The following is a 13,613-nucleotide window of genomic DNA, read 5'->3' on the forward strand; positions in this document are numbered from 1 at the left end:
CACAAACAGTGTCAAACAGGAAGCACTACCGGACAGAGCCGCTCCGGGGGAAAAAAACGGGATGTAATTTCTTAATCACCTTGACATCTGCTAGTGCCAGAGGACTCTTGCATGAGGATATCATGCATACGTGCCACATCTGCACGCACACAGCCTCCACCACGTATAGTCTTACTTTTTAGTAAAAAGATACTCTCCAGTGCTAGTCACTGTGGAAATAACTATGCTATTTATTTAATTTACACTTTTCAAACTCTGGCTGTCAAATATACACACTACATCACGTAACACCAACAAGGTAAAACAGTAATCAACAATTCACCCTTGAGGGAAGGGTGAGGAAAAGGCATTTTCCCTCCCTGCCTGGAAACACCCCCCCCCCCCCCAGTCACACTATGGCTCAGCTAGCTTGCTAAGTTAGTTGGGTCGGCTCTGCGTATCTGAAGGTGTTCATTCAGGACTGAGGTGCTGAGCAGCACGCACAACTTGCACGCTTCAGTGGGCTGGTCAAAAACAGCTCACTTGGTCGTCTTCAGATTTTCATGTCCCACTGTTCTCAGAATTTCAAATGCCAAGGAAGCAACAGCAACATCAGCGTGAGAGCTAGAAAGTGAACATAGTAGCATCTGTTAGACAAGGGAAAACTTTTTGTAGAAATCCCACATTTGCCATTATGTTGGAAAACTTAATAGTCATTGAGTAACTTTATCCCTTTTTACTATTAAGTAGTAACATGCAACAGGTGATTTTGTCCTGCAACAAATCTCATGTAAAACTGAATTTCAGCTGAAATTCACAGCAACCGCTACCTTGCTCAATCTCCTTTGTAAAATAGAAGACATAACTTACTGTGCCCCGTGAATCCACACACACACACACACGTACACTCTCATAGCTGCGCAGACAAATGACTCCTATGTGTGCCTTCCCAATTACCTGGCACAAGGAGGCAGCTCCTCTTGAGGTTTTGCCCACCCGCCCCACTACGTGTATGTCTTAGAGTCAGTGCTGTGGTCTTCCCCCTTCACTTCCTCACCTGAGTTTTTCTTACATGCATGGTTTTTCCAGCACTGAAAAAGAGGATCTAACAAGCACTGCTAAGGCCATAGAAATGCTTTTTTAGAGGCTTACCATCCCTCATCATTAACTTAGAAAGTACGCCACAAGACCAATTTGCAGCTTCCTCAATAGCTGCTAATGACAAATACCTACCGACACCCCGTGTTTAGGGGCACACAGAGCTAACAGTGAAATCCAAACGATCAGTCCACACTTCATAAACCAATTTCTTAATGAGCAGCAGTTTAAACCAGAAAACTTAGTTATCTGAAACAAATTCATCTTGGCAACTGAAAAACAAATGGCTAAGGTCCCACATTTTAGAGTTTGGATTTAATGCCACCTAGGCACTAAGCAGACTGGCTTGGTCAGGTACCAACCCCAAAACTGCCTGATCTGTCCAGCTGAGAGGACACAGCAGAGAAAGAGCTTGGCAGTACAAGCTGCTACACGGCAGCAGGAGAGCACCGCCAGCACCTTGCTACCCCAGCAAGCAGTGTCCCTCTGCCAGCAGTGCACTGCCTGGCTGGTATCTTATCTGCCTTCCACTGCGCAGGCGGACTGAAAGATGAGAAACCTGTCCGAAAAAGAAGCAAAGCAAAAGCCCCCCTCAATCCCTTCGACCCAGTGACAATACGTGGGTGGAAGGGCCTGGGAGGTCGGGCTACTCATGTTTCCAATTCAGCATGAAATTCAGAAAGGCTTCTTAGCAGGGCTCAAAGCACAAGTGAGAGGAGGAGACCTGAGTGACTGCTACCAAGGAATATTCTGGGAAGCACGGCCCATAAGACAAGGGAGTTTGAGGAGATGGCGGAACAGCCGCAGCCTCCATAAGCAAAATAGCCATTCAGCTGAAGCTGACTGAACTTGCTAACCCCAGGCTTCTCCCATCTACCTGTTAACAATTTATCCACGCCTGAGCCTCTCACACCCCCAAGACCCAGGCTAGATGCCTCCCAGTGCCCTCAGCAGATGAACGGACAGGGACACGCTCCCCAACGAATGGGCAGAGGGAAAGTGAAATCCACGAGCTCCTGGGGGCCTTCCACTGCTGCTGCAAGCTGAGGAGCTCGGCCTACCGCAGTGTATCACAGCACTCAGCACTAACACGGGACCGAATCCAGTGTACTGAGCATCTTACGTCAAATAAGAGAGACCAGTGTTTATTTTGGACTCTTTAGTATGTGTTTTTTGAGCACAGAAACGTGCAGATAACAGACAATTAGAGGAAGCCAGAGAAGGGGATTCAAAGCCAGCTACTGGATGGGCTGTCTGGTGCATCTAACGCTGAAATGAGCTGAAAGAGAGTGAAAACTAGTTCTAAAAGAAGAAAAATCCCTTTCTTTCCTTGCTGTCACACCACTGTCATCTTCAGTAGTGGTGCCAGTGTCTCCCTTAGGGAGAGCTGTCATTTTATTTTAGTTAGATAATTTAACGTGTCACACAAAAAGCTGTGAGTCAGCAGCTGAGCATTTGAGAGAGATGCAGGCTGGTCAGGACAGGTTTGGTCAGCCCTCAGCGTGCAGCTCCTCACACTCACCACTTCCTGACCATTTCCTCTCTACATCTGCCCTCGCTCCCCCTTCCTTCCAATACAGGGTACACCCTGCTGTAATACTGAGGAGCTGACTGTCCCAAACAACTGACCCACGTGAAGCCATTTGGAAGCACAAAGAGCACTGGAAACACCACCGTAGTGTTTCAAAAATGATCGATAAAACACAATCTATCTAACAATTTCATGTGACTGGGAGTGAAACGCAGCCTAACAGCCCACAGCACAAGTGCAATTCTTTTTTCTTTCCTGTTGTTGTTGTTGTTGTTTTTCAGGGCAGAGAACAGTAATTCATTCATTCCTATGTCCAACTGGGATTAGATGAGTGAAGGTCTAAGGGAGATGAGCCGAGGTTTGGCCAAGCCTTTGGGACCAGCACCTCTGTTCTCGCAGAGGCCATGGCATCCCCCAGTGTCTGGTGCCTTCTCTGAGAAGCCGCAGGTATTCTCAAACAAAAGCAGCTCTGCTCTTCAGCTGCACATTCAAACAAAATCAGCAAGTGTACAAAACACAATTACTTTAAGACAGGGCACAAATACCACATTGTGCATCTAGCCCACTGTGCCAAGAAACACTGACCAGCATCCGGTCATAAAGAGGCGAATTGTTTGGGATAAAATAAATAAATAAATTACAAATTAAGCCGCCACATGTGCACACACATTGAGCCCGAGCGCGCAGCACACTGTGGCTAGCCGCAGCTGGGGATCAAAGCGTGCCGCGGCGGTGGCGGCTGAACCGCCAGAAAGCTCTGAATGAGGGTTTTGGAGGGGAGCCGTGCAGGGAGGGGGGCCAGGGACAGAAACCTGAGAAGCTTGTACTGCACGGAGGCAATTACAGCAGAAGGCCAGTGAAGACAAAAGAGGAGGAGAGAGCTCTCATCCCTGGAAATTCCTGAAAGCCTGAGGGAACTCACCTGGCAGCCTGGGCCAGGCTCTCTAGAGTTTGGATAAGAGCATCGCCATCACTCTTCAGGCTCTCCAAGCGCTTCTCGTTTGAAGTTATCTGGAACAAAAAGAAAGAACGGTTATCAAAGGCAGAGCAAGAAATTCCTCTGTCGTCTTCTGTGGGATGGGGGGAGAGGGAAACAAGTCACAGCGTTTGTTACACTTGTAAATGGAATGTGACATTAAAGAGGCCCAAGAGAAAGTCCCTTTTACCAAACAGGGCTGAAGTTTAGGCGCAAACTGTCTGAGATGTCTTGGCTTAATTAATAAGATTCACTCTCGTTCTGAGTCCCTGTATGAGCAAAAATTCACACATCACAGCCTGCCAATCCTGATTTTGTTCTTAGCACCAATGCAAATACAAACCCCCTTGGTTCTGAATTCCAGGGAGATCCGAGCCCGCAGCCGTTTCCATTTTTCACTTCAGGGAAAAAATAACCAAGCATGTATCAGCCTTCAGATCAGGGCATGTGGGGTTTTCTCTGAGAGGAACCAGGTTAAAAAGCACTGCAATGGCAGCACCTGCATATTCAATGTTTTCTTGCCACTCGTCAGTCATTAGGAATATTGCCTGTGCAGGGCTGTCACCTACGGAGCAGGGAACGAATGACTGAAGCCGTATGCCCTTCTGTGTCAAGTGAATCCTGGCGAGAGCTGATTTTGCTGTGGCTGTTTTTTTATCACACTGATCTCTGATGACTGGTTTATGGCATCGCCAGCCTTACGCTGCGTAAGTGCATGGCTACAAGTGGCTGCACATTTCCTGACCAGTGAGCCATGGGAATGGGACGGTCACGGGGGGCACGGCATGAACTTGCATGGCACTGTGGCACAGACACCGAACACTTGGCAGCTTGCTGAAGAAGCTCTCCTACCTCAAAAAAATTACCGAAGAAAAAGGAAAAAAAAAAAAAAAAGGTTTGCGTGTCAGTTCTTGCTTACAAAGGTAAGTAAATCTTGGCAAAAAGGAAAGGAAAAGGACCTGAGCAGCTGATTATTTTGATACCGGGAGTTAATGCTTGAAACGACAATTTTTAATCCCCAAACCTGGCAAGGACTTTTAAGCTTTAACATGCCATGGCTGGCCCGATTTACCATTGATCAAGCATCCAGGCGATATGCCTTCAAGTCTCCCTCTTAAATCACAAGAGAAGCTGTATTTACAGCTACCAGCCCACCATCATTTATCAGCGGTGATTCTGAAACACCAGTGTCACTACAGCTATAATCATAACATCCTGCAGTTAAGCAGGAACAGGGCTCTGTCTGTAGTAAACGAAGATCTATCCTGTGTGTTGGGGAAAAAAACAGTGAACAATTACCTAAGTACAAATCATTGGTAAATCCTGATTACAAGTCATTAAGCCTTTTTAGTCTCCTGAGGTTATCTTTGAACCCCTCTGTTTGTATTTCTGTCATCCATCCTTCTTTCATTCTCATCCTGTACTTACAGAAGACATTTGGTAATCTGGGTCCTGAATTTTAGAAGGAAGAGGTATGAAATTGTGGCAATATAGTTACTGAAAGAGAAAAGTGCTTCAGCCTCAAGATGTTGCTTTTCTGTGCCGAGGAGCACTCCTGCCTCTGCTAAACACTTGCCACAGCCTCTGCAGCTCCTCCGCCATGGCCACATTCTTTGCTCATGGCCCTTGTTCACCCTGCACACTTGAAAGAGGAAGAGGTCACAGGGGGCGAAGGGGGAGCTGCCGCTGAAGACTGGATCCTGCTCCATAAAACCCTGAGGTCAAGTAAAGGCTACAGACACCTCTCATACTAATACAACCTAATGCTTGGGTGCTGAAATCCGCACCACTGCCGTGTTCTTCAAACAGGTCGGCCTTCATGCATTACACAGAGAATGTTCAAAATACATTATTAAAGTTATAAAATCTTATACCTTTGTTTTTTAAATTCTGAAATGCTCTACTTCAGTTAATGACTTAGTCCATTGGAATTTCCCAAATCTGCCTGTGTTGCAGCATGCCTTGTGCCATTATTAAGAATACATTTCTGTGGGCACAATGCGTTTGAATGGGAAGGATTAAAACGGCTTTATACGCACAGAAATTATAACAGATAGGAACAGAAAGACCTATGAGATCATCTACTCCATCTCCTTGTTATACTTCACTGACCAGAGTAACTTCCAGACAGAGGCAATGGGGTTTCTGTGATGTCCATCTGAGGGGGCTTCTGCACCACATAGCAAAATGCTTCAGAAAGATCCTGTCAGCAGTAAAGGTGGTACCACAAGGAGGGAAAGTATCAGGCCTTTAACAGCAGCCGCAGCAGCCTGCAGATTTTTTAAATTAAGTTTCAGACGAACTTGGGGCATATATTTTTTGAGAGCATCAGCTAACAGCTTCGCACAAAATAAGGGGCACTAGCGAAAACCCATGTGGACAAAATGCAGCTGTAGAGCCTCACAGCAGGCTTCTACACCCACTCCCCATTACCGGAGTTCAGAAAGCTGTTTTCTGCCCACCAAAAGGCATCCACACCACAGACTCACCTCACACAGGGCAGAGGAGAGCACCGATGCTGCAGCAGCAGGCAAGGCACAGGCTGGGTACAGGGCGAGTGGCCCTGGCTGCACCTGGCCATCACTTTTGGCCAGTACCCTCATGCTGCTATTGCTCTGACCACTAACACTTGCTTGCCCCTTTTATATTATGTTGTGTAGGAAATCTGAGTGACCAGAGGGTATCTCACATAAGGTAGATGAGATCCTGCTTCATGTAAAGGTCATGTGAAACATTGACTGATCTTAGGAATCACTATTCGCTTTCAAGAACCGAGATAAAACTTTGTTTCCTATTTAAAAAATGCTCTGTTTTTATCTTCACTTTGTTCTTTAGATAAAAATAAATTATGATAACACAGCAAACTGTCAGCAATCAAACTTTTGGAAACACATGTATTTTTATGCATCTCATTACCTTTTTCTCCTTCCCAGCATGACTCTATCTTTTTATTCAGCCCAGTTCTAGCTCACTCAGAATTTTAATAACTGCTTCAGTGATCTCTTGTAATAACACTGATTTGTTAGGGCTGGCTACAACACATATTCAGTGACATAATCGATATCTATTCCTTTAATTAAAAATGTAATTAAATCTCAGTTTAGTTGTATACTCATTGGAATTTAGTAAGAATCCCAAAATGATTTTGCTTTATTAAGCTAATAACCATTCCAAAGCTTTCCCTCTCTTCAATTCTATTAAACAAGGATGAGTCATACATAAAGAAACCATAACTGATATGTAAAGATCAGTGTTTCCTAACATTTAGAATAGCTGTTCAAGTATTATGGTGCTTGGTATTGGATTCTTGATCTAAATGACTTTTGCAATTCAATTTTCAAGAAAACATGGAAATCTAAGAGATAATCTCCTTTCTTAAGGCTTATTGTTTCATAATACTGCTTTCTCTGGTTTGTCAAAACTCACATTTTGTTAATTTATGACTGAGTTAAAGGACCTAATACTAAACTGCTCTCCTACCATATTGAAGAGAAAGAAATTCTCCTGCTTTGTTGAGTTTTGAAATAAACTGCAAGCTTGATGTCTGTGAAGCAAACTGTACTGAAATTGGGAAACGACATAAAATATTTCTTTGATTAAAATACGTAATTTTGTTGTTGTTGTTGTTGAAGAGAGGACTCAGGAGCATATTTAGTTGCACCTTCCAATGTTATATTCTCAAATAAACAGCTGCTGGAGATGTCTTTTACGTGCCATCACTATGTCTGTATACACAGACACAAGCAAGTCATTTCATAAATGCTCTTCCACATAAACTTGGCCTTCTTTCCCAAACACGCCTCAATATTTTAACCTCAAAGTGATGCTTCCTACCTTTTCCTCAAAATTTAACACAATTAAGCTAATTATCCTTGCAGGATCAGTTAGCTCAAGTTCTCACTCAACTTTGCCAGCGCTGACAGAGAGCAGCCACACAAACAACACGGGAGCTGCCATGGGCTGGTTTACTGGAGCCACCAGGTAGTCGTAGCTCTAACGTTAGCATCACTTCAACATCAGCAAGTGCTGAAGTACCACTTAACCCCAGCCAGAGGGTTTTCTGTGAATGGGAACTGTAGCATCAGCTAATACTGCAGTAAAAACAATCACCATTTTTTATCTGCGCATTAGCAGGGATCCTATGGAGAATATGAAATATATTTAGAAGAAAGTATAAGTTTTCTGGGAAAAAAAAATCAAAGAGTTAAGCATATTCCTGTTGCCCTCAAGACACTATCTCAAATAATGTCTTCACAGTAAGTGCTGTCCCCACAGTTTAAGATGCATACCTCAGACTCCTGATTCCTGCACCACCTTGAAGCGGCTCAGGGACTGCCAGTCGAACGCCGCGTCTTTTCAGCCCCAAAGCCGCCGTTTCAAATGCAGTCTGGGCTGATGGTGATTGAGAGCTGATGGCTATTCACAGCTGCTTAGAGTGACCTTATTCTCATTTTTAAAGAGCAAATGTCACAAAATATAGTGGTGTCAAAAGCATCACCGTAGCTGACGTGACAGCCCAGCAAAGAAGTGAATGGGATGGCAGCTTCAGAAATGAGGCACAATGCCTGGCTGGAGGAGAAAGCCTCCCAGCGCTGCTGACCATTTGTGCCTATCCCATTTAAAGGTACTTTTCCTCCCAGGCTGTCAGCACGGAGCTATTCACGGGCAGTGCAGCACAGAAAGCCCACCGCTTGGTTTGTCACTCACAATTCACAACAACACAGCCAGAAACATGCAGCCGCTCCTCCTCACAGGGCGGCATTACGACCAAGGAGATACTGCAAACACAGACCTGAGCAGGTGAGAAGCTACCTGAAATAAAACGGATGGATTCATTGATCATGTTCAAACGTACTAAATACAGATATTTGAAAATACAGCCCTCTACAAGGTGGTATTGTCCAGAGAAGGTACATCAGTTCCATCACTGCCATTCTTTCTGTAGGTTTGCACACTTACTCTTTCAAGGTAGCAAAGCCCCACATTGGTATAGTTAAGGACCAGACCCAATAAAACATTTAGACCCTACAGAGTAGAGGCTGTAATGACAACATTTTAGGGGTCAGCAATCCAGAATGGAAACCTAGACACCTGCACAGAGCACGGGGCACGCTGAGGTTCAGAAGGGCAAAAAAAAACTGCATGGGGGGCAACCCCACACCTTTTCTCAGTGCCCCTACACAAGGCTACAGGCTCACAGGCTCTTGCAGTCCTCTCCTCTTTTCCAGGCAAGTGAACATTGTGGTTTTTTGCTGCTGTGACAGAGCTTCCAACAGATGGGGAGAGGCAGGGAGGGTCAGGCAGTTCCCCACAAGTGAAGAACACCGCGATCGAGGCACGGCCTCCTCACTTCACTGCCATCTTGGGGAAGGGAAGCCTGCCCTCCTGTTTGCCAGGGGAGTGCTCTAGCTATTGGACCAGTTTGGAATCTATGGCAGGATTTTATTTATTTATTTTTTTTAATAAAAACTAAACAGCCAAAAACAACAACAAAAAATCCCAGATATTTGCAAGGGCCTTTTGTGAGGTGCTTAATCTGGCGTTTCATGTTTTAGACATGCTCTCAGCAGGTACATGGGACTGGATGTTTCAAAGAGCATATGCTCAACCAATTTATGGGTTATTTACTGTAAAATAATGGTAACTCTTGCCAGGTTATGCAACTGGAGAAAAGGACCACCCAAGGGCAGCGTGCTCTCAGAGACACTGCATGCTCATGAGGGTGGCCACATGGTATTTTTTTCCTCCAAAAGAGCTCATCCTAAGTGGTAAAAACCTTTCTGACATCCACCCCATCGCAGCACTTGTCTCTTTATAAATGGTTCAGCTGGAGAGAGACAGACAGAAAGTGCATGTGGGAAGAACAGATCAAGTCGGACAGGTTGTATTTACGTTACTAATTGCCAACTCATTTGAACAGGCCTGAGCAATGTTGCTGGACCATAAAAACAAGAAATGAAAGTTACAAAAGCATGAGTGTTCCAGGTGTGCTTTGGCAAGCATTATTATAGCCAGGGATTGCAGACACAAAATTACAAAGACTTCGTGGCCTTCAGATCCTGCAAATACGTGCGAAAACAAGCAGGTATCTGTGACCAAAAAAAAAAGTACTTCAGACAGCTTAGCTCTGATTTTAGAGTTCAAAAAAAATTTTTTCCCCTCTTTATGGATAAAATTCTTGTTCCACTGAAGTCAGCGACAAACTCCGTTTGACTTTGATAAGGCCAAGATTTCATTCCACACGTTTTGTCGTCTTCTAATTTGTATGTGTGTGCAGGTTTACTCCAAGTTCAAAGCAATTTCCACGGCTAACTTGGAAACACACGGGTCTCCTGGCAGGCTGAGCGGTGTGCTGTCTCAAGGGCTAGTTGCAGGGAGACAAGGAATGTCTCCCCCACGCTGTATAATTGTTAATTGATTTTGGATGTTCCTTGACACCTTCCACTTTGACGCTATTTTCTGCCCTTCAGCACATCCATAATGCACACAAAGGCGTGCTCCAGGGTTGTTGTAAAGTTATAAAATTGCCAACTCTAAGGGGTATTATCTAAGCACTATAGAAGATTCATAAAACCTCAGGGTCATTATTGAACTGAAGAGGGCTCTCAGTCTTGTTTGATTTTGATTTTTGGCGTTGTTGCTAGCAGTGTTCTCAACTGATTTTCAGAACGTACAAAATGTCTTTATAACCCAGAAAATAACCATTATCGCAGTTTCTATTCTCTGTAACTAGTGAGTTTAAAATATTTGACTTAACAGAACTGGGTAGGGCAATCCATTTACATCCATTAGACCCAGCTGTCCACAACAACTTCATCAGGAAAGGGAACTGCAGTCCTGACGGGTGTCTGCAAGGTGCTGTAGAAGCCTTCCACACAGTGTTGCAGGATCACGTTACACATGCGCATAAGCAAGCCCAACATCAATATGACATTAAAAATAAACACTTGCCACCCTGTTGCTGGTGACCTCATCTACAAACACCAGTTCATCTGTCATCTGCATGCCAGTGACTCCCTGAGGTACCACTTCAGACTAATTTCAGTCTGCCAAACAATAATCCCTGCTGGCCTCAAGCATCAGCTTTGGCAAAATGGGGCCACAGACAGAGCTTGTGCCCTCCTCACAAGCCCCTCCGATTCCTCTTCCCACCTGCCCTCACCTTGCTGGACCTGAAGAGAATACCACCTCCCAGCTACGCTGCACCCTGCTGGTCTCATGGGAGCTCCCCTCACTAAAGAGAAGGCTCTCTCATGTTCAAATGTCCTTCATAGTCTCTTTTTCTCTTTGTCAGCTTTTCTCCTAAAATAGCTTCTGACAAGCAACTCGCAATCCTTTTTAGATGTTGACTCCTGTAGCTCTCTTTCCAGCACTGATGTTGTTTATGGACTAACAATTCAACTCTCGATTAAGACCCCTGAATTCCAGCAGCTGTCATCCTTTATATTTCTCTGTAAAACCACAAAATGGTCTGACTGCAAAGTTTGTTTGGAGTTATATCCAACTTTCATTGATATGCTCCACAGGTTAGGGGTGGCCTTCTTTTCTTTTCATGGGCACAGCAACTAATATAACCGACCCTAAATCTTTTGCTGCCATATTTCATGCTATGATGATTCAAAGTAATTTCAAATGCTTATACGCTTGTATAAGAATCATTATTACAGATAACTCACCTTCTCACTATTAGGAAAAACAGTGACACCCAGAACATATTGGAAAGTGCTGACCTTTAAATGGCAATTACTGTATAGGAGAAGTATGCAAGCAACCAAGCAATTACCAATTTCATAAATGCTTACATATCTAAGGACACAAACACTTGAGCAGCCATGCCTGTGGTGCACAAATGAACTGGCCAAACCCCTAGGAACTGCCAAGTATTTGCAGTTCACTGAGGAATTTTAATTTTAATGCATGCAGCCTCAAAAAAAAGTAATAGCTCCAACTTGACTTTGTCTCTTTTCTTGATTTAAAATGTTCTTCATGAAAATAAAAGAATACTATGCCTTGATGAAGCCAGAGTGATGTGAGGAGATGCTGTCAAACTGTCCTTATACAGACCTGTTGGTGCAATTAAATCCTGATCTGGTACGCAAAATCCTTAGCTTCCCCGGAGCAGAACCTTTATATAGCATTAACTTTTGCTGAGGATGAAGCAAAAGTAGAAGTCTCTTGCTCACATTGGTTATAATCTGAACTTGAACACAGGACTTCAACTACGAAAAATCTGCACAACTTAACGGAATGTTTTAGATTTACCATTCCAAGAATAGCAAGAATATCATGAGTTACATTAAGAGCTACCCCAGAATATGAAAAGAACATAGCTGAAAAATAAAAAGAGCAACAGAACCTTCTTTAAAAACATTATGGACCATGATTTTAAGCTAAGCAATAAAGCATTAAACATTAGTTCCTTTATAACCTCTCTTGACATAGTTTCTATGCACACATAAAACTTGGACCTAAAGCCCTTGGGGTTTTCCTTTAGTACCAATCATAGGCAGTCCTTCATACACTGGAAAAAGGCAAAACTTAGGTCTGAAGATTTTTTTATTAGGGGAGAAAAGCATCATTGTATTCGTGCTTTATATATAAAGCAACTAGATATGCAAATGACTGAACAGGGAAATAAGTATCTAAAACATCGATTCTGAGGAAAATTATGCTTTATGTAATGGTTCAATTTCCATAAAATTGTAAAAACGGTCATAAAAACAAATGGACTTCTGAAATCTGTGCTTGCTCATTGTCATGTGACAGATGGCTCTGGCTGCCTGGCAGAAAGCAAACAGCTACCTAATTGGTCCTCACTGGCCTCACAGAAAAATATTTTGGTTTATTCACATTTTTTTTTAATTATTTTTGTTATTTTTTAAATGAGCCCAGTTGCATTTAGGTATCTTTATAGCAGCTAGAAAGTCATGTGTGTGCAATTACAGAGAGGAGGTCAAAAGGAAGTAATAGTGATGAGCCCAACAGATGACACAGCTTGGCAATCTCAACAGAATTGCAGTAAGTAAAATTACAGTGCACTGAAACACCAAATGAGTCCGGCAATACTTTTGTGCCCACAGAAACAATGAATTAGGACTCCATAACAAAAACAGCAGTGATAGTCACTGGGAATTACGCTGGCCTTGAATTATGTATCAAATTAACAGGGTGCAGGTTTCAGAACCGTCGGTTTCACTGTACAACTGGAAGGAAAACATCTGTCCCTGTGAAAAGAGAGAGTATTTCTCACTGCCGAACATGACAGCTCTGCTTTTTGGATGGCTCCTGTATCTCCTCATAATCACACTGGGCTCCCAGCTTCCAAATACCAGCACAGCACCAGTCCCCAGGGGCAGGTCTTGAAAAGCCAACACATTTCCAAACAAGCAGGTAAGAAACTTCCCACAGGAACATGAGTCCCCGGTATGCCAGCCACTGCAATAAAGACTTTTCATTCTTGCTGCTCTCTAAAATTAAGAATAGGTTGTCCCTTATGTGATTCCCCACATCCAGGGTCATTAAGGACCAGCCATTACAGATTGGCTGAATACTGCCACGTCACTCGTGAAACAACCATCAGCCAAAATGGCAGCCAACACCACACCTAATGCAGACACACACATATTTTCAGACTTGCATTACTTGTTCCAAATGAACAGACTGAGTAAGGTTTCATGCAGAATGGATAGTTCTGCAGGCCAACTTGCAAGTAAGCCTTCACAGTTACTTCCGAGATCATCCCCACTTCCCACTGTAGAAAACCACAAGTCTTCAGTCATTCACGTTGTTTTTTGTCAATATTAGCCATTTCAGTTCTGTTTGGACTCCATATGCTTCACCCTGAGCCCTGCTGCTTTAGTGATATCAGGCAAGTAGCGTTTTGACGATTTCATTCCCCATTTTCCTCTCCCTACCTCAACTCACACTTGGCTGACTACCAGTTTCATCAGTGACTGGCAGGAACAGACTCCCGAGAAGCTTTCCTATGCTTTTGTCAATTCACCGAGATCCAGCTCCTGGCAGTCTATG

General features: G+C 43.8%; 1 protein-coding gene across 1 annotated transcript in view; it reads right to left on the reverse strand.

Annotated features, from left to right (window-relative positions):
- Nucleotides 1–504: 504 nt before the first annotated feature.
- ULK4 (unc-51 like kinase 4) overlaps nt 505–13,613 on the reverse strand; it is a gene marked incomplete at its 5' end in the record, with an annotated part of 228,746 nt that continues 215,637 nt past the window's right edge. The window contains 2 exons of the mRNA XM_084281505.1: nt 505–603; nt 3,531–3,619. Coding sequence (XP_084137631.1) covers nt 519–603; nt 3,531–3,619 — 174 coding nt within the window. The 3' untranslated portion in view covers nt 505–518. The remainder of the gene's footprint in view (nt 604–3,530; nt 3,620–13,613) is intronic.

The sequence above is a fragment of the Netta rufina genome, assembly GCF_964035555.1.
Source record: "Netta rufina genome assembly, chromosome: 2".
NCBI lineage: Eukaryota > Metazoa > Chordata > Aves > Anseriformes > Anatidae > Netta > Netta rufina.